At 42.9% G+C, this 27,237-nt stretch overlaps 3 protein-coding genes and 1 pseudogene across 23 annotated transcripts in view; 1 reads left to right on the top strand and 3 right to left on the bottom strand.

Annotated features, from left to right (window-relative positions):
* GAPVD1 (GTPase activating protein and VPS9 domains 1) overlaps positions 1-12,582 on the bottom strand; it is an 86,330-nt gene extending 73,748 nt beyond the window's left edge. For 2 of the 14 annotated variants that reach the window (XR_014301967.1, XR_014301968.1), the window contains exon 1: positions 467-811. The gene's annotated coding sequence lies outside the window, so the exon portion shown is untranslated. Of the gene's footprint in view, positions 1-466; positions 976-11,668 lie in introns of those variants that run through there. The other 12 variants (XR_014301970.1, XR_014301971.1, XM_082695459.1 and 9 more) reach the window with 11 other exon arrangements.
* On the bottom strand, positions 5,030-11,658 carry LOC309846534 (hypoxanthine-guanine phosphoribosyltransferase pseudogene; annotated as a pseudogene). Of its 2 annotated transcripts, XR_014316564.1 has the most exons (3): positions 11,229-11,658; positions 8,213-8,365; positions 5,030-6,244 (listed from the first exon to the last, which is right to left on the bottom strand). The product of XR_014316564.1 is annotated as a hypoxanthine-guanine phosphoribosyltransferase pseudogene (transcript). The 2 variants fall into 2 exon arrangements; XR_014316566.1 differs by lacking the exon at positions 8,213-8,365.
* On the top strand, positions 11,867-16,626 carry HSPA5 (heat shock protein family A (Hsp70) member 5). Its single transcript, XM_082695535.1, has 9 exons — positions 11,867-12,034; positions 12,116-12,335; positions 12,440-12,671; positions 13,097-13,234; positions 13,764-13,876; positions 13,968-14,358; positions 14,524-14,761; positions 15,112-15,279; positions 15,721-16,626. The coding sequence occupies exons 2-9, from the start codon at positions 12,214-12,216 to the stop codon at positions 16,281-16,283; spliced, it is 1,965 nt and encodes a 654-aa protein (XP_082551661.1). The 5' UTR covers positions 11,867-12,034; positions 12,116-12,213; the 3' UTR covers positions 16,284-16,626.
* Positions 16,100-27,237, bottom strand: part of RABEPK (Rab9 effector protein with kelch motifs) — a 28,745-nt gene continuing 17,607 nt past the window's right edge. For 2 of the 6 annotated variants that reach the window (XM_082695583.1, XM_082695584.1), the window contains exons 5-8: positions 25,595-25,756; positions 22,592-22,741; positions 19,942-20,091; positions 16,100-19,042 (exon numbers count right to left, since the gene is read on the bottom strand). In XM_082695583.1, the coding sequence (XP_082551709.1) occupies positions 18,750-19,042; positions 19,942-20,091; positions 22,592-22,741; positions 25,595-25,756 (755 nt within the window). In that variant the 3' untranslated portion in view covers positions 16,100-18,749. The remainder of the gene's footprint in view (positions 19,043-19,941; positions 20,092-22,591; positions 22,742-25,594; positions 25,757-27,237) is intronic. The other 4 variants (XM_082695585.1, XM_082695587.1, XM_082695586.1 and 1 more) reach the window with 2 other exon arrangements.

Below are 27,237 nucleotides of genomic sequence, written 5' to 3'. Positions count from 1 at the left end.
TGGGTGTGTGTTTTTCGAAGCCGGGCTGCCCCCAGACCCAAGAGTCCAGCTTGTCAGGAATCCCCGAGGCTGACACCTTCACCAGCGGCACTCAGAAGATAGTCCACCTCCCTCTCGCCTCCTGTGCTCAGTTCTCCACCTGCCAGGTCGCTCGCCTGCGGCTCCCACCCAAAGCCGCCCGCCGTTCTTCGGTCCGTCCCCATCCCATCCCCCACGCGTCCCTCCCTCCCGTCTGCCCCAGGCCGCCCTGGCCCGCGGGCGCCGCCACATCTGTCCCCTGGGCCTAACCGTGTGTCCCCCTACCCCTACTTCCACCGACACGGGAGGGAAGGGCCCAGGGCCCAGGGGTCATCTGCACGGGGTGGCCCGGCCATTAGGCGCAGGCTGCGGCCCTAGGCCAGACCAGACCGGCCGCCAGGCAGCGAACCGCGCACTCCGCGCGACTTAACCGGAGACGCGCACTCACCACGGGGATCACACGAAGGAGGGCACCCAGGTTTCGCCGCACCGCCACTCGGCCTCGGAACCGTCGCCGTCGCCGCGAACTGCTACCGCCGCTGCCGCCGCCGCCGCCGCCGCCGCCACTACTCGCTAGCTGGCTTCCCTGCGTCCTGCGGCGGCGCTGCCGCCACGCCATGGCGCGTGCGCGGCGCCGCGGGGGCCCCTGGGACTGGTGGTTCGCGCGGGCGGCCAAAGCGGCCCTTCGGTTTTAGCCCGCACGGTCGGCCACCGGCTGGAGCGTTCGGGGGCGTCTGCGGTACCGCGAAGCGCCTTCCGGAAAACCGTTCCTCAACTGACCCGCGACGTCGCTTCTGCACAGGTTGCTGCTGGGTGTGATAAACACGCCTGTGCAAGTCCGTGTAAAGTAAAAGAATTTAGAACATTAACATCTTCGGTTACAAGTGTCACTTGCTCCGGACACATGACTCGACTCACGCGCGCGCGCACGCACAGACACACCACCTCCACCTTTCTGTTAAAAGTTTTGCAAGTGGCCTTCAATGGTATCGGGATTTTCAGTTTTAAACCTGATTTCCCAGTCCTCGTTTTATCCTTTTACTTACTGTGAATTTGACCATACAGTTTTTTAAGTTGGCTGATTTATCTGATAAAATTTTATCTTACAAAAATAACTCAGGTATATTCAAACGTCAAGTTAACGGAGCTGCACAGTCGTAGAAACTAGAATTGGAAGACACGTTATAGGTTATTAGTCTAACTTCTGCCCAGGCAGGAATTCGCTCTTGTACATTCTATGCAATGATCTTCCAATTTTTTTTTTTTTTAAGATTTTATTTATTCATTTGAGAGAGAGGGAGCAGGAGCAGGGGCCAGAGGCAGAAAGAGAAACGGACTCCCGGGACCTGGAGCTCCATCCCAGCCCCGGGAGATCATGGCCCCACCCAAGCGCAGACACTTAACCGTCTGAGCCACCCGGGCAACCCCTCTTCCAACTTCTATTTCCACAGTTCCAATTTCAGGGAGCTATCTCAAGTGAGATAACCCGCTCCACTGTTGGACAGCTCTAAAAGTTCGAAAGCTCTGCCTTGGGTGAAATCGGCTTCCCTTTTACCTCCTTCCAGCGCTAGAAGTTCTGATGTCTGGTGCAATATACAATGTTTTCCATTTTACAGCCTTTCAAAAAACTGAAAACAACGATTTTATCCTCCATCACTGGGACTCTCCGGGCAAAAAAAGGGGGGAAAAAAAAAGTAACATTCAGTTTTCCAACTATTTCAAATGTGAATCAGCTCCCACACTGCTTTCCATTTAGTCATTCTCCTTGATGTATTACACTTAAAAATTTGTCAAAATTTGCTATTTATTGCCTTATTTTATTAGCATGATAGCATTCTCCAGTTAGCTGGTCGGGTATTATGACTATCATATTGTCATTCAACTGGTTCAGGAATTCAGTTTTAAAGTATTGCCCAAAAGACCATGAGGGTAACTCACACAGATTAAGGATCATAATAATAAGCTAAGGTATAAAACTGTATGAGAACCCCTGAGAAAGTTTTCATTGAGTTGAGAGGCCATGACTGTAAGAAGATGATAGTTGGGAGTTACTGGATGACTGGATTTTAAGAAGGAAGATGGCACGTCAGGATTGCTAAGGAAGAACCCAGCCTGAGCAAAACCTGAACACATTCAAGGTTTGCTTTCACTTAACACTGAGTACTCTAGATGGGCTTGGAGCACACTTGTCATGGGAGAGAGAAAGAAAGGACCCTAAAAGTTGCAAAAAGCTCCTGAGGGTTGTAGAAAGAGCACTGGGATGGTCAATCATTCTGAACCCTACTCTGCCACCTATAAATCAGTTTTCCATTTTTAGGCAGTTTTCCATTTTTCCCCCCACAGCACACCCCAGGAACACAACCCCCACATTAGAACAATGGATCACTACAACAGTAATTCTTTTTTTAAAAAAGGATTTTATTTATTTGAGAGAGAGAGAGAGAGATGGTGAGCCTGAGCGGGGGTAGGAGCCAAGGGAGAGGAAGCAGCAGATTTCTGGCTGAGCAGGAGCGGGATGTGAGGCCTGATCCCAGGACCCTGGGATCATGACCTGAGCCAAAGGCAGATATGTAACCAACTGAGCCACCCAGGTGCATCTACAACAGTAATTCTTGTGGAATATGTGGCAGGTGGTATTCTCAACATCTTTTACGCATAGAGAAATGAACTCAAGAGGTGAACAGATGCTCAAAATCAATAAATAATAACCTCGGAGGGCACAGAACCCCATCTTATTTACCACTGTCCCTCTGGAACCTGGCATACCACCTATGATGTAATACATATTTTTGTACCTTTTTTTAAATGAATGAGATGAATAATAAAGAGTGAACCCTGGCTAAAGCTCTTTCCACTACGCCTCTCAGCCTTCCCTGAGAGGGAAGTTACATATTAAGTTACATATTTGTAGTTACGAAATTCATACTGATCTTGATTAGAACTCTGTTTTTCAGATTTCTAACTCCATACTCTCCATAAAACTACTTTGCTGCAGAATCAGAGTGCACTGACAAACTCAGAATTAAAAAAAAAAAAAAAAAGTTCCTGGGGCGCCTTGGTGGCTCTGTTGGTTGAGCATCTGCCTTTGGCTCATGTCATTGTCTCAGTGTCCGGGATGGAGCCCCAAATGGAGCTCCCTGCTCAGTGGGCTCTTTTTCTCCCTCTGCCCCTCCCCCTGCTCATGCTCTCTCTTTCAAAATAAGTACAACTCTTTAAAAAAAAAATTCAATGCTAAAAGCTAACTGAACCATTACATTCACTGTATTTGTTTTTTAAAATTCATTTTCAAACAAGTAATACAGAAATTCTTGACCTTAAAAGATGTATACAATGAAGTCAAGAAAATCCTCTTGATTCCCGTCCAATTCCACCCAGAGGGAGCCACTCTTGTCAGTGGTAGGTATCTGTCTAGACTATGGGGGAGGGGTTTAACACAAACAGAATCACGTTGTACATACCATTCTGTTCTTTTCATTTAAAAATAAATTGAGCTTCATTCCATATCACTACATAAAAATCTACCTCAGCTTTGAAACTTTGCAAACTATTTCCATAGTATCACCTACCATAGTTGATTTGGCATCCCCTATTGAGTTTGACATTTAGGTTGACTGTACATTCTGAATAACAAAAAGATAAATGTGAACTAATGAGGTTATTTTTAACATAGTTCAAAAAATATTTAAGGGAAAACTTTTTTTTTTAAAGCTCTGGCAATCTGTAAAACAACAACAAAAAAAATCCAGAAACACATGCAGGGAAGCTGTTCGACACAGGTGGCAGATAGTATTTCTTTATAAAATGCTTTTTGCCCTTTGGAATAGCCCAGTTGCAAGCAAAGGACAAGACTACAGGCATAACCTTACTCCATATTCTGGGCCCTTGGTTGTCCTACACTGGCCCCCACTGGCAGACTCAGAAATAGTAGCAGCACTCAGAAGTGGATATACTATGAAATTGACGGAGATTATGATTTAGGGCCCCTCATTCACCTGGGGATTCTTCCAAGGCCCAGGCAATTCAGTCAATATGATTTTGTAACATTTGCTAAAGAATTTTTAATTATTGGCTAAGTTAAGGACAGATAACAGCCTGAAACTTGAGAATACTGAAAACGAGGAAAAAGACGCCTGTAGAACAGAGTCATAAATTAGGCAACTTGTACTTCAGCACAGTGAAATCTACTATAAACCTCATCCTTCCAAGGTGTCTTGGTGGCTTAGCTGGTAAGTGCCTGACTCTTGATCTCAGGGTCATGAGTTCAAACCTTAACAAAACAAAGCAAAACAAAAAAATACCTTATCAGACATGTCCAGACTGATTGGGAGCTGTCATATTAACACATCAAATTTTGGTATACTACCTGTATTCGTTTTAACCTATGACTATAACGTATGAAATATGTTTATGTAATTATATCTTTTTTAAAAAGATTTTATTCATTCATTCGAGAGACAGTGAAAGGAATAGAAGTCACAGAGGGAGAAGCAGAGTCACCACTAAATGGAGAGCCCAACAGGGGACTTGATCCCAGGACCCCGAGATCATGAACTGAGCTGAAGGCAGACCCTTTAACCCTTTAGCAACTGAGCCACCCAGGCACCCCAAAGTAATGTATCTTAAACTTATCTTTCACTGACCTTTGATGTTCTCTCGTATTACTTTTATTGTTTTAGGTATTTTGGAATTTATTGATTTGTATTTAAAATAAACTGTTGAAGGGCGCCTGGATGGCTCAGTGGGTTAAGCCACTGCCTTTGGCTCAGGTCATGATCTCAGGGGCCTGGGATCGAGTCCCGCATCCGGCTCTCTGCTCAGCAGGGAGCCTGCTTCCCTCTCTCTCTCTGCCTGCCTCTCTGTGTACTGTGATCTCTGTCAAATAAATAAATAAAATCTTTAAAAAATAATAATTAAAAAAAATAAAAATAAAATAAACTGTTGACAAAGATTCACCAGAAATAATCTGAACAAGCAGAAAAATACAGTTAATACTACTGAAACACTAAAATAATTCAAGGACACATGGTTTTATCCAAGAAAACAATACCTCTTAAATGCTGTCATTGATACAAAAATTGACTGCTTCTTTAAACACAGTGGCAAAATCAACAATATTCAATCACTTCTGTTTTTTTCCTGAATACATAAAAATTAAAATGCCAATTAAAAATGAATCTTCTCTTTAAATGTTTCCTACAAATACAATTTCAATACTTTCATCCAACAGTGGTGTGGTTGATTTTTCATTCATAAGTTAAACAATCCACCCAAACAGAACTGATACTCTAGAGGTTCATAATGCAAATAAAGACTTTAGGAATGCAGCAAAAGACATTTCTAACAAACATACCAAACAGATAAAATTCTCAGAAGATACATGCAAGAAGCCCCTCTAAGCAGCTGGCCACAGAACTAGAACATTTAACCATTTTACTATTGATTTAAATGGGACTCTAAATGTTTCCAGAACTCTCATCTTGGGCTTTGTATTTTGCTTTTCCACTTTCACTAATGACACAAACATGATTCAAATCCCGGAAATATTCATTATAGTCAAGGGCATATCCTACAACAAACTTGTCTGGAATTTCAAATCCAACAAAGTCTGGTCTGTATCCAATACTGTGAGGAGTCCTTTTCACCAGCAAACTTGCAACCTTGACCATCTTTGGATTATACTGCTGGACCAAGGAAAGCAAGGTTTGCATTGTTTTGCCTGTTTCAATTATATCTTCAACAATCAAGACATTCTTTCCAGTTAAAGTTGAAAGATCATCTCCACCAATTACTTTTATGTCCCTTGTTGACTGGTCATTACAGTAGCTTTTCAGTCTAATAAAGTCTACAGTCATAGGAATGGATCTATCACTATTTCTGTTCAGTGCTTTAATGTAATCCAGCAGGTCAGCAAAGAATTTATAACCCCCCTTGAGCACACAGAGGGCTACAATGTGATGGCTTCCCATCTCCTTCATCACATCTCGCGCAAGCCGTTCCGTCCTGTCCATAATTAATCCATGAGGAATAAACACCTTTTCCAAATCCTGAGCGTAATGATTAGGTATACAAAATAAATCTAGGTCATAACCTGGTTCATCATCACTAATCACAATGCTGGGGCTTCGGGTTGCCATAACGGAGCTGGCTGGTGCGTGGACTGAAAGCAGTTCTCTTCTGTATTACTTTTAGTTTTAGCTCTTAAAGGTTTTTCAAGCTCAGTAAATTCCTGATAGATAAACAGGGATTTTTTTTAAATAACAAGAAAATGTAGACAAAAAAGTAACATACTTAAAATTTACTCTTTGAAAATCATAGGTATCAATAATTTTAATAGCCACATTTCATCATCTTGAAGTAACATAATTTATCATTTCAAAACAAAATTATTCATTTCCAATAAATATTAAATACTAAATTCATGCAATTTTTAAAAAAATTCTAGAATATAGAAATTGAGATTTAAGACCTTGTAAAGCATATTTAAAAATAATGGCATAGTATTATCATACTGTTAAATAACTTACTTTTCTTACTTAACAAGATATAATAGGTTTGTTTTGCCAACTTGACAAGCTAATTCTAAAGTTTATATGGAAATACAAGTACCAAGAAAAGCAAGACACTCCTAAGGTGGAAGGACATGTTCTACTGGATTATCAAGCTATAGTAATTAAGACAGAAGCTAATATGATAAATGGTAAAATTCTAAAGACCGGAACAACAAAGAAAAGTTAACTTTTTTATGGAAGAGAAATTAGGATCAGCTGGGGTGAAAAAGTGAGGACTTCTGGTGCTGACAACATTCTTTCTCTTAATTTGGATATTGAATACCTAGGGATTTATTTTCTTGATTAAATTATAAAATTATTTTATATTTATAATTATATAATTATAGCAGTTATTATATATGTTATAGCATATATTTAAAATTATAGATTCTTATTAAATAACAAATATTATTAATGACTATTTATTAAACTGTATACATGCATTTCATGTACTTTTCTGTATTCACATTGCAATTTGTAATAAAAAAGTTAAGATATGTAAAACATCCAGCACATAGTAAATATCCAATTAAGGGTAACTACTATTGCCATTAAAAAAAAAAAAAAGAAGGCAGTGGATTTGTGACAATCTTTAACTGGATGAAAACAACCATGTATGTAGCATTCTCCATCACTATTTTTAAATTAGGAATACACACACACACACACATACACACATACACATACACACACAATGCATATGAATATGAATAAAACCTCTCTAGGCTACACAGGAAAGTGGTGATGGTGGTTATCTTTACCAGTAGAGGAGTAAGGCTGGGGTAGGGTGGCCGGCAGACTTATACATTGTACCCTTTGGATTTTGTACCACATACATATATTTCCTATTTTAATTTATTTTTAAGCATTTATTTATTTAAGTAATCGTTACAGCTAACATGGGGCTTGAAGTTGCACACTCCTCTGAGCCAGGCAGACACCCCTATTTTAAAAATTTAGAGATTTAGGATATATACTGTCACTCAAATATCATTCAGGTTCTATAGAGGTAGCTCTTTATACTTAGTAGCTTATTTTACTTCAACAGAAAATTTAAAACAGAAGAAAAATTAAGATATTTTCTCTGGAAAATGAAAAGGCTTCAGTCAAATACAGGCGTGCCTGGGTGGCTCAGTTTGTTAAGCATCTGCCTTCCACTCAGTTCATGGTCCCAGGGTCCTGGGATGGAGCCCCACATCGGGCTACCTGCTCACCGGGGAGTCTGCTTCTCCCTCTGCCTCTCCCACTGCTTGGCCTGCTTTCCCTCAAATAAAAATCTTAAAAAAAAAAAAAAAAAAAAGAAATTAAAAATTTTTTTAAAAAACAATAAAATACCTTTATAATAGCCTTTGTGAGGAAGCAAAATTGTATACATTTTACACACTACTGAACAGAGCCTCGGAGAGATTAAGTGACTTGCCCTAATCATAGCTCGTTCGGTGATAGAACTATAACTAGTATTTATGCTTCCAAACCTCATGTGCTTTTCTCTCAATCACACTATCTGACACAGCATGCCTTCCTAAATGTCTTCCACCAGGGGAGCCGGGGGAGTAAAGAAGATGCACTATTTGTAGCTTCTCATTTGTGTGTGAGAAGGGTTCCCTATTAACCAGAAAATTCTCTTTTAAAAAGTCAAGGGTCACCTGTGTGGCTCAGTTGATTAAGCATCTGCCTTCAGCTCAGATCATGATCCTGGGTTCCTAAGAGCCCCTCGTTGGGCTCTCTGCTCAGTGGGGAGCCTGCTTCTCCCTCTCTCTCTCTCTCTCTGCAGCTCCACCTGCTTGTGCTCCCTTTTTCTGTCAAATAAATAAAATCCTTTAAAAAAAAAAAAAGTCAAAACAAAAAAAACTAATTGCATAACACATTGCACTTTCAAAAGCGCACATACACACAAAAAAGCTACATGATTTATACCTAGTATTGTTCCTGGCTCAGGTGTCGGGAAGATATTTTTGTTTTACTCCTCACTTGTTTAATAAAGTTAAGGCCCAGTCTCTCTTTTCTTTTCTTTTTTTTTTTTTTTAAGATTTTATTTATTTATTTGACAGAGAGAGAGAGAGCACAGAGAGGCAGGCAGATGGGGAGGGAGAAACAGGCTCCCCGCTGAGCAGAGAGCCCGATGTGGGGCTCGATCCCAGGACCCTGGGATCATGACCCGAGCCAAAGGCAGAGGCCTTAACTCATTGAGCCACCCAGGCGCCCCTAGATTTTATTTTTTTAAAGTAATCTCTACACCCAGTGTGGGACTCCAAGATCTCACATTACAACCCCAAGATCAAGAATTACATGCTCTACTGACTGAGCCAGCCAGGCACTCCTACAATCAGAGTTTTCTTGAAGTAAATGCTCTAAGAAAAGGGAGGTTCAGGGTTCTAAGGGCTGAGTCTCTTAATAAAAAAGACATCATTTTAACCATATAAGAAAGTAATTAGAGAACTTAAAAATATATTTCCAAAAATATGTCAGATTCAACATAATTACCACACATTATTTCCCATTGAAAGAAATCTTGAAAATTCATTCTCAAGAGATGGGTTTCTTGAAGAGCTTCTAAAATTTCTTCTCATAGTATAGTCACATGATTAATAGCATTCCTATTACCCTACAACTTCCCACAGACTTTTATATACAGTATCTTATCTGATCCTTGAAACAAGCTGCTAAAGCCAACAGGACAGAAATCCCTGACATACAACAGATACAAATACTGAGGCTCTGGTAGGTTTGTTCCCCCAGGTCATGTACCTTATCTTTTAGCTGAATATTCTCCCCAACAGAGGATGTGGAAAATTCTCAGTTATCAGGGTCTAAACATTCAATTTGTCAATTACATAAGTCTTTTCCTTTACCTTCCTGTTGTATGCTTATAATTCCCTTTCAGAAAGGAAGATTTAAGAACTAAATGACATCCAATCCTGAACAATCTTAACTCTGTTTAGCTGAGATCAGATGGGAAATAGAAATCTATTTTCTTACCCATAAGAGCGTTAAGTCAAATGAGCTGGTTTAAATTACTGGATAAAAATCTACATTTGTAGATTTTTGTAGATTGTAGATTTTAATTTTGTAGATTGTAGATTTTGATGGGATACACTCATCAAAATATTTGTAAACTATTAACTACTCTATACCCTAAATGAGATATAAATCTTATAAACCCAAAGCTCAGGATGATCATCTAAACCACAGAAATTAAAAATCAAATTGCCAAGGCTCAAATCCTGGCTCTCTATTTAAGCTGTGTAATCTCCTGGGCAAGTTTCTTCACCTCTTGGGGCTTGTTCACATTCCTTAGCTCTAAAATAAGGGTTTAAAAAAATGCTTTCATAAAAATTGAAAGATAATGCACATAAAGTTGTTTGTTTAGCAAAGTGTCTAGTGCTTAGTTAAGTACTGATAATTTGGCACCAATACTATTATTCAGGAAACTAGATTTACCTATGCATTTTTCTATTCAATCCATAGAATATCACACTTCGGGTTATACAGTAACATATCCCTAATAAACTTGGTTTTAAAAAGATATTACAACCACCAAAATACTCATTCCCCTTGGGAGTTAGCCAGATATCACTTATCTAAATCTTAGGAAAAAGAGTTACAAAAGATTACTCCATCTATCAATGATAAGGCTGAAACTGAGAGCTTTGCTTTTAAAGGAAATAGATGTTACATATACAAAGTTTGTTTGAAATGATATGAAGCTGTAAAGTGGCTGGATGGTAATTTCTATTTTAATAATGGACTGATGCAACCTACAGAGGGTCAGTATTACCGCAGTATTACAAGCCCTGTTTAAGATGGGTGATGCAACTTCAATAGTCAATTCTGAGTCACCAGCATAACCTTTGAGAAGCACTGAAGGAAAAAGGAAAAATTCTTGAGTACTGACTCCTAAGCTGAACATCTTAGTAAACCCTGTGTAAGATGTTTCAGTCCTATTTGGACAAGGTATGATGAATACCATGAATCTCAAGAATACATTTAGTGGAAAATGTATTATATGTATATATTAAATGTATTATATGTATCTATTAGTGGAGCAGTTCCTCCAAAAAGATCTGTTGAATGAACTATAAAAAAAAAAAAAAAAAAACTGAGAGCATTGGCTATGAAGCCAAGCTGACTTGGATATCAATTCTAAGTGCATCACTCACCAGCTCTATGACTTTAAGCTACTTTTTAAATATTCCAGTCCCAATTTTCTCATCTGCAAAATGGGAAATGCAAGTATTAAACTGTAAGGACTGAACAACATAGGAAACCAAACAATGGGCGGCACATAGTGAGTCTACAGTAAATAGCAGCGTCTATTATTTTTTGCTACAGGTTGTTCTACGAGAGTAAAGGCGATCTCAGAAAGTCTTTCTCTATCAAATGGGTTCAAGCACACTCTGACCTTTTCCAGGAAGAGTGAAGTCAGAAAGGTATCAAGAATAAAGGACGGGGAACACCTTGCAAATGATAATCCGGGGCCACAAAGGAAAAAAATAAAAAGAAGAAGAAAAAAAAAAAGATGAGCAGAGAAGGAGAGCTAGAAAAATGATACATCCCAAGGTGGGAGCGATGGCATTAGTAAGCTCTTCAGGAGAGGGCTGCCACACCGGGGTGGGGACTCGGGGCGAGGAGGCAGTTACTTTGGCCAGGCCTGTGACTTACCGTGGGGTAGGGTAATGTGGAGCAGCCCGATATAAATAAAGATAGGTGGCTAGGGAGAGCAGGGCCGACAGAATGGCTAGCAGCCACGATCTGCGGCCGAGCGGTGCTCCGGCCAGGACCCAGCTCGAGGGCTGCGGGCTGGAGAACAACAAAAAGCCCGGAGGCTCGGACACCCCAGAACCGTAGCGGCTATAAAGGGCAAAGAAATTTCTGAGGTGATCACAGCATCTACGCTGAGACCTGCCTGCCTGGGACGGGCTGGAAGCTGGGAAAAGCAAGAGCCGCTTCCCGCCCCAAGATGAAGGACGGAGGAGGGACAAGCAGACAGGGGAGAACGAGAAGCAAAAGACCCAAATTCCACCGCCTCGAGGGAATCACGCAAGGCACACTAGCCTCGGCCCCCCGGGGCCCAGCGTGGAAGGCGGGACTTCTGCCGTTACCTGCGGAAACGGCCTCCGGGTGAGAGGTCGCATGAGGGACAGGCAGCTGCTGAACCAGTGAGGCCTGCGCCTGGAGCGGATGTTGCCTCCCATTGGTGGCTGTCGGGTGCGGCCAGCAGCCAATGAGTCCGCCGGGGGGGCGTAGCGGTGACGTCTGTTGCGGAGGAGGCCGCTTCGAATCGGCGGCGGCCAGCTTGGTGGCCTGGACCAATCAGCGGCCTCCAACGAACATGGCCTTCGCCAATCGGTGGCCTCCACGACGGGGCTAGGGGGGAGGGTATATAAGCGGCCTCGGCGACGGCGCGGTCGACGCTGGCTGAGACATCACAGGCTCATCAACTTGGGGGATTTTTGTGAGTCTGAGAGGTAAGCGCCGCGGCCTGTCTTTCCGGACCTGCCCTTCGCCTTGTCTGCTTTGCCTGCTGACCCCGGGCCCTGTACCTTCAGATCAGTAACCTCGGTGCGCTCGGGTGCTGTGGCCTGTGGCTGGATTGCCTGTGACGTCCTGCCAGCCTGCCGACCGACTGGCCTACGGCGCCGGCAAGATGAAGCTGTCCCTGGTGGCTGCGGTGCTGCTGCTGCTCGGCGCGGCGCGGGCCGAGGAGGAGGACAAGAAGGAGGACGTGGGCACGGTGGTGGGCATCGACCTGGGGACCACCTACTCCTGGTGAGTGGGGGTTCTGGAAAGGGGGGAATGGGGCGTGGCCTCCTGGGCCCCTGTGAGAATCACGGTGCTGATTCCTGGCGTTCTTGGTGATTTTTCTCTGCCAGCGTCGGGGTGTTCAAGAACGGCCGCGTGGAGATCATCGCCAACGATCAGGGCAACCGCATCACGCCGTCTTATGTGGCCTTCACTCCGGAAGGGGAGCGTCTGATCGGCGACGCGGCCAAGAACCAGCTCACCTCCAACCCTGAGAACACGGTCTTCGACGCCAAGCGGCTCATCGGCCGCACGTGGAACGACCCGTCCGTGCAGCAGGACATCAAGTTCCTGCCGTTCAAGGTGCGATGGGGTTTTCCTCACCCGAACGGAGGTGGGTGGCTGCGGTCGGGGTGTTTAAGGATTAAGAAGTTGCTGGAAAATGGTGGAGACCACAGGAAGGGCACAGACATAGTGTGTTGGTAATAACTTTCATTGAGTAATCTTGGCATGTTACAAAACTTGCTAGAAGAAAGCTTGGCCGGCAAAGACATTTCACACGTTAACTGTCCTGTCTCCATCGTTTAGGATTATGAGCCTGACTAAAATTGAGGAGGCTTGTCTTCCTCGGGCACCCATACTCCTTAACCTATTTCTAGTCAGTATGCGGTTCCAGTCGGCTAAAGTAAACCAAACCATGGGGGAGGAAGTGGGACTCAGACAGCCCTCTGTAAGTTTTCAGTGTTCTTGCTTCCGTGCCTGGAAGTAATAATCGTTCTGTAAAATAGGTGGTTGAGAAGAAGACTAAACCATACATTCAAGTGGATATTGGAGGTGGGCAAACAAAGACATTTGCTCCTGAAGAAATTTCTGCCATGGTTCTCACCAAAATGAAGGAAACTGCAGAGGCTTACTTGGGAAAGAAGGTAAATGTTTCTAGAATGATGTTAAGTAATGCTGTTTTTACTATTCTTGATTTATTGTGTAGATGCCTTTGTTGTTTTAATAATTTTGAATCTGAACGATGTCTATGTATATCAGTTTTAATAACTTGCATGTTTTACTGTGGGCCAAACAAAGTATTAAGGACTTTTCATGTATTACCATGTAATGCTTGCAAATCCGTGGGTATAAAATTACATGTTATTATACACACCTAACAAACAAATTGTCTTAGAAACTAAAGTGGTGTTCTTTGGTTTTGTTTTGTTAAGATTTTATTTATTTGACAGAAAGAGATCACAAGTAGGCAGAGGGGCAGGCGGGGGGAGCAGGTGAGCAGAGATGCTTGATGTGGGGCCCGATCCCAGGACTCTTAGATTATGACCTGAGCCAAAGGCAGAGGCTTAACCCACTGAGCCATCCAGGCGCCCCTAAAGTGATGTTTTGAGTGCAACTTATATGAGGTAAACTGTGTGATAAAATACACTAACTTACCTTTTGTTATTCTGTAAGGTTACCCATGCAGTTGTTACTGTACCAGCCTATTTCAATGATGCCCAACGACAGGCAACCAAAGATGCTGGGACTATTGCCGGATTGAATGTCATGAGGATCATTAATGAGCCGTGAGTGTTAATTCAAAAGCATGGCATATTTGCCAAATCAGGGGAATGTAAACTTAACTAAACTTTTTTTTCTTTCTCTTTCTCTTAACAGTACAGCAGCTGCTATTGCTTATGGCTTGGATAAGAGGGAAGGAGAGAAGAATATTCTGGTGTTTGACCTGGGTGGTGGAACTTTCGATGTATCTCTTCTCACCATTGACAATGGTGTCTTCGAAGTCGTAGCTACTAACGGAGATACTCATCTGGGTGGAGAAGACTTTGACCAACGTGTCATGGAACACTTTATCAAACTCTACAAAAAGAAGACTGGCAAAGATGTTAGAAAAGATAACAGAGCTGTGCAGAAACTCCGGCGGGAGGTAGAAAAGGCCAAACGGGCCCTGTCTTCTCAACATCAAGCAAGAATTGAAATTGAGTCTTTCTATGAAGGAGAAGACTTCTCTGAGACTCTGACACGGGCCAAATTTGAAGAGCTAAATATGGTATGTTCTTGGGGGTTGTTTTGTTTTGTTTTGTTTTTGGTGTTTTTTTGTTTGCTTTGCTAATGGGATCTAGTTAGACTTTGTGTTTAGGGTACTATATTTAGGTATGTAGACAATATCTAGGTACAATAGGCATCATCACAGTAATTGTGTTCTCTATTCTAGGACCTGTTCCGTTCTACCATGAAGCCTGTCCAGAAGGTGCTGGAGGATTCTGACTTAAAGAAGTCTGATATTGATGAAATTGTTCTTGTTGGTGGCTCTACTCGAATCCCAAAGATTCAACAACTGGTTAAAGAGTTCTTCAATGGCAAGGAGCCATCCCGTGGCATCAACCCAGATGAGGCTGTAGCATATGGTGCTGCTGTCCAGGCTGGTGTACTTTCTGGTGATCAAGATACAGGTATGTCCCTGTCACAGCATCTTCCACAGTACTTTCACTTCAGTAGCTTGATAGGTACTTCAATAGCTTGATAGGAAGAGTGTAACTGACTTTTGCTTTACAAGGTAATAGAACATGAGCAACAGGGTCTCACAGCTAGTAAAGGGTAGAGTGAGGACAAGACTTGGTTCAGTTTCAAGATCATTAGCAGCTATATTGAATTCAGTGCTTCTAAAATGATTTTGCATTAGAACCTCACACTAAATGGCAAGATGGAGAAGATAAAGTTACACAGTTCCAGGGGAGACTGCTTGATAGTGCTCTTGTGACTCTTGAATTGGAATTTAACTTTGGTTAACTTTACCTTGCAGGTGATCTGGTACTGCTTGATGTATGTCCCCTTACACTTGGTATTGAAACTGTGGGAGGCGTCATGACCAAACTGATTCCAAGGAACACCGTGGTGCCCACCAAGAAGTCTCAGATCTTTTCTACAGCTTCTGATAACCAACCAACTGTTACAATCAAGGTCTATGAAGGTAATACCCTACATTTGTGAATGACATAGTATGTTTTTGAGAAGGATGTTTTCTTAATATATTCTATTGAAATGAGAAAGGAAAGAAATATTTGCTATTTTCAGACAGGGTCCCTAATATGACTAGTGTTGAGTTTGGTAGAGTCAGCCCCAAAATCTGGTTCTTACCTTGCTATCTGGCACTCTTTGCCTTTAAAAATAACTTCTGAACTGGCTTCTAGAAATGTTGATAATGCTGTAGATGAAATTCAATTAAAAGTTAGTAGTAACTTAATAGTCCTGCTTGCTATTCCTTATAGATCAATACTGACCCACTTCTAGCTTGATAAGCATGCCCTTGCCACTGTAGGCTCTACCAGACTGAAATATAAGGATCCAGATCCACTAATGTTTGTCAGTAACAACTAACAAGTTCTGTGGGTTTTTTTGGTGTATCTTCTAGGTGAACGACCCCTTACAAAAGACAATCACCTTCTGGGAACTTTTGATCTGACTGGAATTCCTCCTGCTCCCCGTGGGGTCCCACAGATTGAAGTTACCTTTGAGATAGATGTGAATGGCATTCTTCGAGTGACAGCCGAAGACAAGGGTACAGGCAACAAAAACAAGATTACAATTACCAATGACCAAAATCGTCTGACACCTGAAGAAATTGAAAGGATGGTTAATGATGCTGAGAAGTTTGCCGAGGAAGACAAAAAGCTCAAGGAGCGCATTGACACCAGAAATGAATTGGAAAGCTATGCCTATTCTCTAAAGAATCAGATTGGAGATAAAGAAAAGCTGGGAGGTAAACTCTCCTCTGAAGATAAGGAGACCATGGAAAAAGCTGTAGAGGAAAAGATTGAATGGCTAGAAAGTCACCAAGATGCTGACATTGAAGATTTCAAAGCTAAAAAGAAGGAACTAGAAGAAATTGTTCAGCCAATTATCAGCAAACTCTATGGAAGTGCAGGCCCTCCCCCAACTGGTGATGAGGAACCAGCAGACAAGGATGAGTTGTAGACATTGCTCTGCTAGTGCTTAAATATTGTAAATACTGGACTCAGGAACTTTCGTTAGAAGAAAATTGAGAGAACTTAAGTCTCGAATGTAATTGGAATCTTCACCTTGGAGTGGAGTTGAAAATGATATAGCCCAAGTGGCTGTTTACTGCTTTTCATTAGCAGTTGCTCACATGTCTTGGGGTGGGGGGAACGGAAGAATTGGCTATCTTAAAACGTGGGTAAAAAAGCTGGGATAGGGTGTGTGTTCACCTTGGAAATGTTCTATTTAACAATTGGGTCATGCGCATCTGGTGTAGGAACTTTTTCTACCATAAGTGACACCAATAAATGTTTGTTATTTACACTGGTCTAATTTTTGTGATAAGCTTCTAATTAAGTCAGTTGCTTCAAGGTTAAATTCTCGCTTGTGTGGAGGGGGGTTGGGGTCTTAAATCTTTCAGGGAATTTTTCTAACGTTAACCTAGTTTAAGAAAGGGGTGGGGGACACCTGGGTGTCTCGGTTGAGCGTCTGACTCAACTTTTGCTCTGGTCATGATTTCTGTGTTGTGGGGTTGGGTTGTCCCTCTCCCTCTGCTTCTCCACCTTTTCTCCCTCTTCTCCCCTTCCCTCTTTCTCAGATCTTTAAAAAAAAAGAGGGAGGGCAGTAGGGAGGGACATATGGGTGGTACAGTGAGCTAAGCAATGGACTCTTGGTTTTGGGTCAGGCTATGATCTCAGGGTCACGAGGTTGAGCCTCCTTTCAGCTCCAAGCTCAGCACACTGCTTGAGCTCTTCCTGCCCATCTGCCCCTTCCCCAGACGACCCCTCCTACCCCCACTCCCACAATATAAAAATCTTAAAAAGAGGGCCGCCTGGGTGGCTCAGTCAGTTGGGCTCTGCCTTCACCTCAGGTCATGATCCTGAGGTCCTGGGATTAAACCCCAGATTGGGCTCTCTCTCCACCAGAGTCTGCTTCTCCACCTCCCTCTGCTCCTCCCCCTTGCTTGTGTTCACATAAGCACTCTCTCTCCCTGTTGAATAAATAAAATCTTCAGAAATTTTAAAAAGGGACAGGAAAGGAAAACATTCTTACCTATGCAAGGGTCATTTTATAGTGCCCAAGGGTGGAGTTGTCTTGAATGTAGTTGAAACTTCCAATTTCCCCTTTAAAACTTTCTAGTGGCTTTTTATTACCAATGCTTTACAGCTGCTAGTCTAAGACTTGGTATGAGTGACGGATCACAGATGTTAACTTTACACACCTGGACTCAGTTCATAACTTTAGGATACAAAGGTGTATTTTAAAACCTCTGCTATGTCAGGATCTCCCTCTCCAAAATGTCTCATTAGTGGTCTGGAGTGGGATCTAGGATGGTGATCCTGAAACCATTTGAAGCCCTACTACAATTGTGGATCAAAGGCAGTCATTTGTTTCAAAAGAGGTTCAAGATTACTTTGGCTCCCTGAGGAAACAAATGATCTAAATGATTAATTTGTGATCAATAAAGGGCAGGCTCTCTGGTGCTAATAAGAAATCCAATACTGCTCAAGGATAAGTAAACTATAGGTGGTGGGCAACCAGCTGAAAGGTTAATTGGCTAACTGTGGCAGAAATGAAACCTGAGGGCTTGCGTGATTTTACTCAGGCCCAGACCCCGCTACAGTGCCCCGGAAGCATTTGGACAAGCCTAGAGCGTAATACGGAAGGTCTTCAGGCCAAATTCCACACAAACCTTAAAAGTGATCTGCAGAGGGCGCCTGGGTGGCTCAGTGGGTTAAGCCTCTGCCTTCAGCTCCTGTCATGATCTCAGGGTCCTGGGATTGGGCCCTACAGCGGTCTCTGCTCAGCGGGGATCCTGCTTTCCCCCGTCTCTCCCTGCCTGCCTCTCTACTTGTGACCTCTGTCAAATACATAAATAAATCTTTAAAAAAAAAAAAGTGATCTGCAGTGCTGTGTGCTGTGGTGTTAGCCGCGGTTGGGAAAGACAAGGACCATTCTTCGTCCCTGTCCACAGTGGCTCTCAGTACCAAATACCAATAGGCTGCACCTCTTTCTGGAGAGCAGCTCAATACTAGAAAGATAGACTTCAACCTGTAAATGTCCATTCCCTGATTTATACAGCCTTATTCTTCAACATCTTTGTGGTCAATTTTCTTTTTAAAGATTTTATTTTTATGTAATCTCTACACAAAACATGGGGCATGAATTTACAACCCTGAGATCAAGCGTCACATGTTCTACTGACTAAGCCAGCTGGGTGCTCCTTTGTGATCAATACTCCAAAGCAATCACATTTACTTAAGCTATATTGCTGGTAAAACCCTTAATAGAGGTTTTTGCACTTGGGCTATCCATTTCCTCACCTACTGCGTAGGTGAGAGCAAGAGGGATACAGTGTGCAAAAAATATTTTGGAGGTATAAAACAGCTAAGGTTTCATTTAACTTCTCTGAAAGTCTGTCATTTAATAAAAATGTGGCATGTATTAGTCAACTACAGTCACAATACAGTCATTATAGATTTCCCCTTCTGTGTTCATCCCGCCGAACACAAAACAGAGCAGTATGTCAGTCTGACTTTCCTCATGTGAGTCACCACCTTCGGTCACTCCTTTGTTGGTGGAATCCCCTTTCTCAGTATCATAGTTTAGAGTGACAGAATTTGAATCTTCTTTCTCAGAAGTACACCTCACTGGCCACGGAATGACACACATGGAATGATCCAGTCGTCCAGGGGGTAGAAAAGTATCAAATTTAAGCAAGGTCCAATGCTGCTTTTCTATGTTAGAGAAAAGACAAACATACAAAAGCTCTGTTAAGAAATTTCCAGAAATGCTCAGTGATTTGCTATATCAGCCCTAACAGAAATAGGAAGCAACAGAAAGATCTAGGGCGGGGGGCCTGGGTGGCTCAGATGGTTGAGCGACTGCCTTCGGCTCAGGTCATGATCCTGGAGTCATAGGATCGAGTCCCACATCAGGCTTCCTGCTCAGCAGGGAGTCTGCTTCTCCCGCTGACCTCTCTCCTCTCATGCTCTCTCTCTCAAATAAATAAATAAAATCTTTTAAAAAAAGAAAGAAAGAGGGCGCCTGGGTGGCTCAGTGGTTAAGCCGCTGCCTTCGGCTCGGGTCATGATCTCAGGGTCCTGGGATCGAGTCCCGCATCGGGCTCTCTGCTCGGCAGGGAGCCTGCTTCCCTCTCTCTCTCTGCCTGCCTCTCCATCTACTTGTGATTTCTCTCTGTCAAATAAATAAATAAATAAAATCTTAAAAAAAAAAAAAAAAAAGAAAGAAAGAAAGAAAGAAGTATCTAGGGCTCCTGGATGGTGCAGTTGGTTAGGTGTGTTAGACTCCTGGTTTTGGCTCAGGTCCTAATCTCAGGGTTGTGAGATTGAGCCCCATGTCGGACTCTGCGCTCAGTGTAGAATGGGCTTGCGATAATCCCTCTCCATCTGCCACTCCCCTTCATGCTGTCTCTCTCTCTCTCTAAACTAAATAAATCTTAAAACAAAAAACAAAAAGCTAATGGCTGCTGCTTTAATGATGTCATTCCCTGAAGTTTGGCCTTTGTTCCTTTGGATTTATGTGGAGAGAAAAAACAAAGCACCTTGATACTTTCAAAGAATGATCACATTTGCTTAAACATTTGTTTAAAGACCCACAGTGAACACCTGCTCACCTATGTGATACTGGTACATTGTATCCAACGCTCCTGTAGGAGTCATCCCTCCAAAGATATACAGGTGTTTCCCCACGGCCACAGCTGAGTGGGCAGCACAGCCTGTGGGAGGTACCCCAGTGGGACTTAGCTTCTGCCACTGCATGTCACCTGCCAAGAGAAAGCAAGTGGGTACAACATGACAACATGACCTAGAAGATGGATTCCACCTTACCTGTCAGACTCCCGCAGTGTGCAAACTGATCCACTCAGCACTCTGAGAGGTAATACAGCAAGGTTTAATGGGCGCAGAAATTACTTGAGGGAGCTTCAAATTCTGTTTGGGTGTACAGGGAGGGAGGAGGAGCTCAGTACTCTCCAGTTTTAGCAAGTATCTCAGATGATTCTGACATAAGTGGTCTTTGGAGCATACCGAATAACAGGATATTATCTTTGGTGAGTGTCACTACTTACTAATTTGGAGCCCAGAAAGAGTCAAGTTCTACGTGTGTGCACATTTCAAATACTAGCACTTCCTTAGAAAGCAAATTTGGGAATGCTGGCTAGGCACTTTAAACATTTTGCTTGCTCACAACAGCCCTCTGAAACTGCCTACTCTTTTTTTACTGGTGAAAAAACAGAATCAAAGATGGAGACACTTGTCCAAGACCTCACAGCTAGCAAGAGGCACAGCTAGAATGTGTGTCTACTCAGGTCTGATGCTAGAACCTGTGTTCTCAACACTGTAACGTGCTGCCTCAAGCACATGCTCCCAACCTATTTTGGCAAGGATATTTGCATCTTTTCAAACAGTCATTGAAATGAGGCACGATATTATTGCATTTTAGGTTTACAGAATTACCATGGTAGGAAAGGAAGAGAAATCGCCAGGAAGCAGTTCCTCAGCACAAGGGAGTAGGACTTTCTTTTTTAAAATACACATTAAGGGGCACCTGGGTGGCTCAGTGGATTAAAGCCTCTGTCTTCAGCTCAGGTCATGATCCCAGGGTCCTGGGATTAAGCCCCAAATCGGGCTCTCTGCTGAGCAGGGAGCCTGCTTCCTCTTCTCTCTCTGCCTGTTTCTCTGCCTACTTGTGACCTCTGCCTGTCAAATAAATAAATAAAATCTTTAAAAATAAAATAAAATACACATTAAAACCCCCATTGAGGGGTGCCCGGGTGGCCCAGTCAGTTAAGTATCCGCCTTTGGCTCAGGTCATGATCCCAGGGACCTGGAATCAAGTCCCATGTCTGGTTCCCTACTCAGCAGGGAGCGTGTATCTCCCTCTCTGTCTGCCATCCTCTCCACCCCCCCGACTCGTTCTCGCTCTCTCTCTGTCGAATAAATAAAGTCTTAAAAAACAAATAATTTAAAAATAAAGCCTCAGTCGACCGCTGCAAGGAACACCTCTGTGAAGATATTTTTCCATCTGTCAATTCAAGGCAGGGGCCCAGCATCTCAGAGTTGGAAGGGAGAATCACCCAGCCTAACCAGAACAAGAATCCCAACCAGTGTCACCCAGTCTCGGATGTCACCAACCTAGAGAATCCTTTATTGGGCAAGATAGCCCAAAACACTGCATAGCAGTTCTCCTGCCTTCTGCCCACTGTTCTAATTCTTGTATTCTACAGTAACACAAAAGATGTTCATTTGTTTGTCCATCCAAGGCATGCACTCATCACCCTCAATCTTCCAGACACTGTGTTAAGTGCTGGAAATATACTGGGGAACAAAAGAGACAACGCCCCTGCCCTAAAGAAGCTCATAGTCTGAAAGAATGACCCAGAATAAGTCCAGGATCTCTAGGACACATCAGCCCTTCAGACCCCTAGAGACAATTCTCATGTTCTCCTTAATTTCTTCTATTTCTCGTGTGTGTGTGTGTGTGTCTGTGTGTCTGTTTAAGATTTATTTAAGAAGGAAAGAGAGAGGGAGAGCACAGAGGGAGAAGCAGACTTCCCTCCTTGAGCAGGGAGCCCAATGTGGGACTCGATCCCAGGATCCAGAGATCATGCATGACCTGACCCAAAGGCAGATGCTTAATGGACTGAGCCACCTAGGGGCTCCCTCTTCCTGGTGTTTTTAACTATTTAGCATGGCTACCTCTAGACACATTCGAAGTTGTCCATGCCCCTCATGGGCACAGGGTTAATGGTTAATGCCAGCCAGGGAATCCAGTCAGGGAATACAAAGAATAATGAATTTTAATGAAGGACCAGGGTTGTTGGAAGCATAAGAGATAATTCATGGCTGGGTACATAGCAAGTACTCAGAAAGGGATTGCTTTCCTTGGTTTTATTATTATTATTATTATTTTTAAAGATTTTATTTATTTATTTGACAGAGAGAGAGATCACAAATAGGCAGAGAGACAGACAGAGAGAGAGATGAGGAGAAGCAGGCTCCCTGCCAAGCAGAGAGCCCTATGCGGGACTCGATCCCAGGCCCCAGGGATCATGACCTGAGCCGAAGGTAGAGGCTTAACCCACTGAGCCACCCAGGCGCCCCAGTTTTATTATTTATTATTATTCCAGCCACAATTGACAGAAATCTAGCCAAGATTCTGCTAGCTGGCCAGTTACCCACACTTAAGGGCAGCACTATATTCTATCAAAGCATATTTTATTTAATTTTAAGAAGACAAACCCCCATGCACTCTACCCTACTTACTTATATCAATGCAATGGAGATCATCATAGAATCTGTCCCCAGCCAAGCCTCCATGGATGAAGAGCTTTGTCCCTGCAGCCACCATCACATGACCATGCCGGGGGGATGGAGGTTTTCCAAGTGTTTCTGGCTGTGACCAGGTCATAGTGTCTAGAAAAGTAAATTCACGGACATCAGATGAAAAAGCTAGGAAGAAGAAGCTTCACTTCCCAGCAGAGACCTTGGGGTCATTCACTCCAACATGCCAACCCAAACCAGGCCTCCCTCCTTCCACAGCCCATACAGCCTCTGCCTGAACACTTCCGGGGCTAGAGAATTCACTACCTAACATGCCTGCTCCTTCTACTGGGCATTGGGAAACTATTCTTTGCTTTGGCCTGGAACTGCTCCAGAGTTCAAAAGAATGAGACTGTTTCTTCCACGACAGGCCTTAACAGTGTATCTTTGACTGATTTGCTGGAAGCATGGGGGTAAAAAAAAGACTACTTTCAAACGTAGCAGGGCCTGCTAAAGGGTCGGTATAGAGTAGGAGTCAGAACACGAGGTATGGAGTTAAAACTGGCTCATTTCATTGAACAACTTTGTGGCCTTTTACCAGCGAATTCCCTAAGCTCTAGTTTTCACGGTTGTAAAATGGGGGTAAGCATACTACAGCTCTCAGGGTTAAAGTATGGATTAAATGAGATGATGTACATAAGGCATAGGCTCAGAGGAATTACTCAGTGCGTGAGAGTTTGTGTTAGAATTGCTACGGGAGGCATGTCTAAAGGTTGTGCATGGAGCCTCACTGTTTGAACGAATACAGTTTGAAATAATCTGAAAAAGGTTTATGCACAAACACATTCATCATAGCATTATTTTTAAGAGGGGAGAACTGAAAATAGCTTCAGTGCCTCAGCAGGTGAATGACTGTTATTACCACAGTCATGACAGAACAGTATGTATTTATTAAAAATGTTGAAGACTAGGGCATGTGGCTGGCTCAGTCAGTAGAGCACGAGACTCTTAATCTCAGAATCAGTTCAAGGCCGACCCTGGGTGTGGAGCCTACTTAAAACAAACAAAAAGGGACACCTGGGTGGCTTAGTGGGTTAAAGCCTCTGCCTTCAGCTCAGGTCATGATCCCTAGGTCCTGGGATCAAGCCCCAGGATGGCTGCTTCCTCCTCTCTCTCTGCCTGCCTCTCTGCCTACTTGTGATCTCTGTCTGTCAAATAAATAAATAAAATCTTAAAAACAAACAAGCAAATAAATAAAAATAGTGAAAACCTCCCAATCACAGGGAAAGTACTTAAATGAAAAATACAGGATATAAATATTACATGTAGAATTATCTCTGCTATTTTTAAATTTTATTTATTTTTATTAAGTAGACTCTACGCCCAACCAGTCCCATGCTCTAGTGACTAAGCCAGCCAGTGCCCCATATCTGCTGTTTAAAAAAAGAAAATAAAAAGGGGCACCTGGGTGGCTCAGTGGGTTCAAGCCTCTGCCTTCGGCTCAGGTCATGATCCCAAAGTCCTGGGATCGAGCCCCACATCGGGCTCTCTGCTTGGCAGAGAGCCTGCTTCCTCCTCTCTCTCTGCCTGCCTCTCTGCCTACTTATGATTTCTGTCTGTCAAATAAATAAATAAACAAAATCTTAAAAAAAAAAAAAGACTGTAAACACACTGAGAAGTGAATAATTTGAGAGTGACAGTATTTTATATATACAAATACATATAAAGCATACATATATATGTACATTTTTTCCTCAATCCTTAGAGTTTTGTGTTTTCAAAACCAACATTAGTTAAAAACTTTAAACACTTCCTTAAAAGATTTGCAAAGACAAAAGTCATACTGTGAGGTGTCTTCATTATTCCAATTTTACTTTGGAAGTTTGAAATTTTGCTTATTCCATCTTCTCAAAAAAGGCTGCATCTCTCTTGAAAAACACACATGAAAATTATTTTGGTCATGTTATTTGTAAATTGTTATTCATCAATGCCTACTAGTAAGAGGAAGAAATGTAAATAGATGCTCCTTATGCAAAAATCTGGCAAGAGGTCTCATAATTCCAAATGTTTACATCTTTTTCACCCAGGAACTCCACTCTTAAGCATCTACTAAATGTTGGTAACATACACAAAAGTTAATGTATATGTTCGCTGTCGGACTGTCAGCAAAAAGTCAATCAGTAGGAAAATGAATGCAGAGCCTACCCACAGGATAGGCTCTGCAAGGAAACTGGTATTGACTTAGAAAACATCCATGTGTGTGATTAAATGAAGGGATCACCACAGTTCATCTTCCTGAGGTGCTTCCTGAGGTACGCCAGCCACTGTGCTATGCACCATATCACATTATCTCATTTAATCTTCCCAACTCTTTTTAGTAGGCCCTATTGCTATCTCTATTTACAGATCAGTAAACTAAGACCTAGAGAGATTGACTGGTCAGAAGTAATATAGGAAGTGTCTGTCAGGTCTGGTCCTGAGTCCAGGTTCAGCAGCCTCAAAAACGCATGCTTTCACCTATGGAGGTTGAGCCTCACCCCTGCAAACGTAAGCCGCAGAAATGTATTTATAATCTGATCCCATGTATGTGTTCCAAGGTTTCTGTATCATTTCAAAATTCGCAGAAGAGTCATAAATGTCCATTTACCCACATATATATGATTTATAAATGCATAGGCAAGTCTAGGAGGACACATCAGGAACTGCTATGAGTGTTTCCCTGTTTGGGGAGTAGAAAGGAAAAGGCTAAAGAGGAAACTTTTAGGGTTTTTTGCTTTATAAATTACACGGTTTAAATATTTTAAATTGACCATTTATACCTTTTTAAATGCACATGTTGCTGTGGGAGCAAGATATTAGGTAAGGGACACGTCAAAGACATCTAGAAGTGAGACGTCGGACAAAGTGTCATTTTCTAATCTCTCTGCCTCCAACATCAGGTAAGCCGTAGGCCGGGGTGGCTCTGACCTGGTAAGTGGCAGCCCTAGGGTGCCCGCCAGTCCATACTTGCGTCAAACACATGCAGCTTCACATCCTGCACAGGCTGGGCGCCTCTCTCTCCGCCCCCAAAGACATACAGCTGGTTTCCAATGGCCGCAGAGGATGTGTGGAATGTTCTTGGGGAGGGCAGAGGACTGGTCACCTCGGGCACGGTCCAAGTCCTTGTTTCTGGTCCAGAGAGAAAAGGTAGGCACCTAAAATATCCAGGCTGATGGACCTCATATCTTGACTCTGAGGCTAGGCACAGTTACCTTCCACACCCCCAACCCCAAGGTGGACAGCAGAAGTCTAGGCAGGGTTCTCGTGCCAAGGAAATCAAGGAGGGGTCATAGGGGATACTGAGAATTTTCTCAGATAGAGTCAAATCCCCCAAGACTGAAAATTAAGAATGAGGTCAATTTGGTTTTGGAGATCTTCCTTCAAACATCCTCTCTGATTGCTCTTCTCCTTTACTAACTACCCTGGGCCCATTCAGAGCAGCCCAACACCTGCTAAAATTCTCCCCATTAGTGGCTAGAACTAAATCTGCCAAATTTCCCAGACTATGTGGCCATTAAAAGAAAATAGATAAAGCAATCACAGTGTCAGTAGTAATAATAATAGCTCCTTCTAAATAGTCTGTACTAAGTAAATATTAGTTTCTCCATTTTACAGATAAGGGAATTGAAGCAGAGACAGATGAAGTCATTTGTTTAAAGTGACATGGCTAGGGGCGCCTGGCTGCCTCAGTCAGTGGAGTGTGCAACTCTTGATCTTGGGGTTGTGAATATGAGACGCACATTAGATGTGGAGGTTTACTTAAAAAATAAAATCTACAATAAAATAAAATAAAGTGACATAGCTAATAAATGTCTGAGTTAGGATTCAGATTCCATTCAGTACCACCAAGATCAATGTATTTTCCACTCTTCTGACTTGAGAATAAAATTAAACCATCTGTGGGACGCCTGGGTGGCTCAGTTGGTTAGGCAGCTGCCTTCGGCTCAGGTCATGATCCCAGCATCCTAGAATCCAGTCCCACATCGGGCTCCTTGCTGGGATGGGAGCCAGCTTCTCCCTCTGCCTCTGCCTGCCATTCTGTCTGCCTGTGCTCACTCTCTCTCCCTCTCTCTCTCTGATTAAAAAAAAAAAAAATTAAACCATCTGGGAGAGGTCCAAAGAAGCCTCTCTCTTTTTAGAATGCAGCATGAGTTTTATAGAAACAGATGCATTAATTAAGCACCTTCCTTGTGCAGAAACCTTGTCCTTAGCTTTTTTTTTAAATTTTATTTATTTATTTGACACACAGAGAAAGATCACAAGTAGGCAGAGAGGCAGGCAGAGAGAGAGAGGGAAGCAGGCTCCCCACTGAGCAGAGAGCCCAATGCGGGACTCGATCCCAGGACCCTGAGATCATAACCTGAGCCAAAGGCAGAGGCTTAACCCACTGAGCCACCCAGGTGCCCTGTCCTTAGCATTTTGTCTGTCATCACCACTCAGTTCTAGAAGGTGGATGGAAAGCAGCCTCATTTTGTAGGCGATGGAACTGAAGCTCAGAAAATGTAAACCCTTCCCCCCAGGTCAGAGCACTTGTGAGTAGCAGAGCAGAGGTTTGAACTCAGATCTGTCAAAAGTCCCACACTCGTGCCACCACAACACCCCAGGAATGA

Source organism: Mustela nivalis (genome assembly GCF_964662115.1).
Source record: "Mustela nivalis genome assembly, chromosome: 13".
Classification (NCBI taxonomy): Eukaryota; Metazoa; Chordata; class Mammalia; order Carnivora; family Mustelidae; genus Mustela; species Mustela nivalis.
Note: the sequence above shows the minus strand (reverse complement) of the source record. Positions and strands in the feature narration are given on the sequence as shown.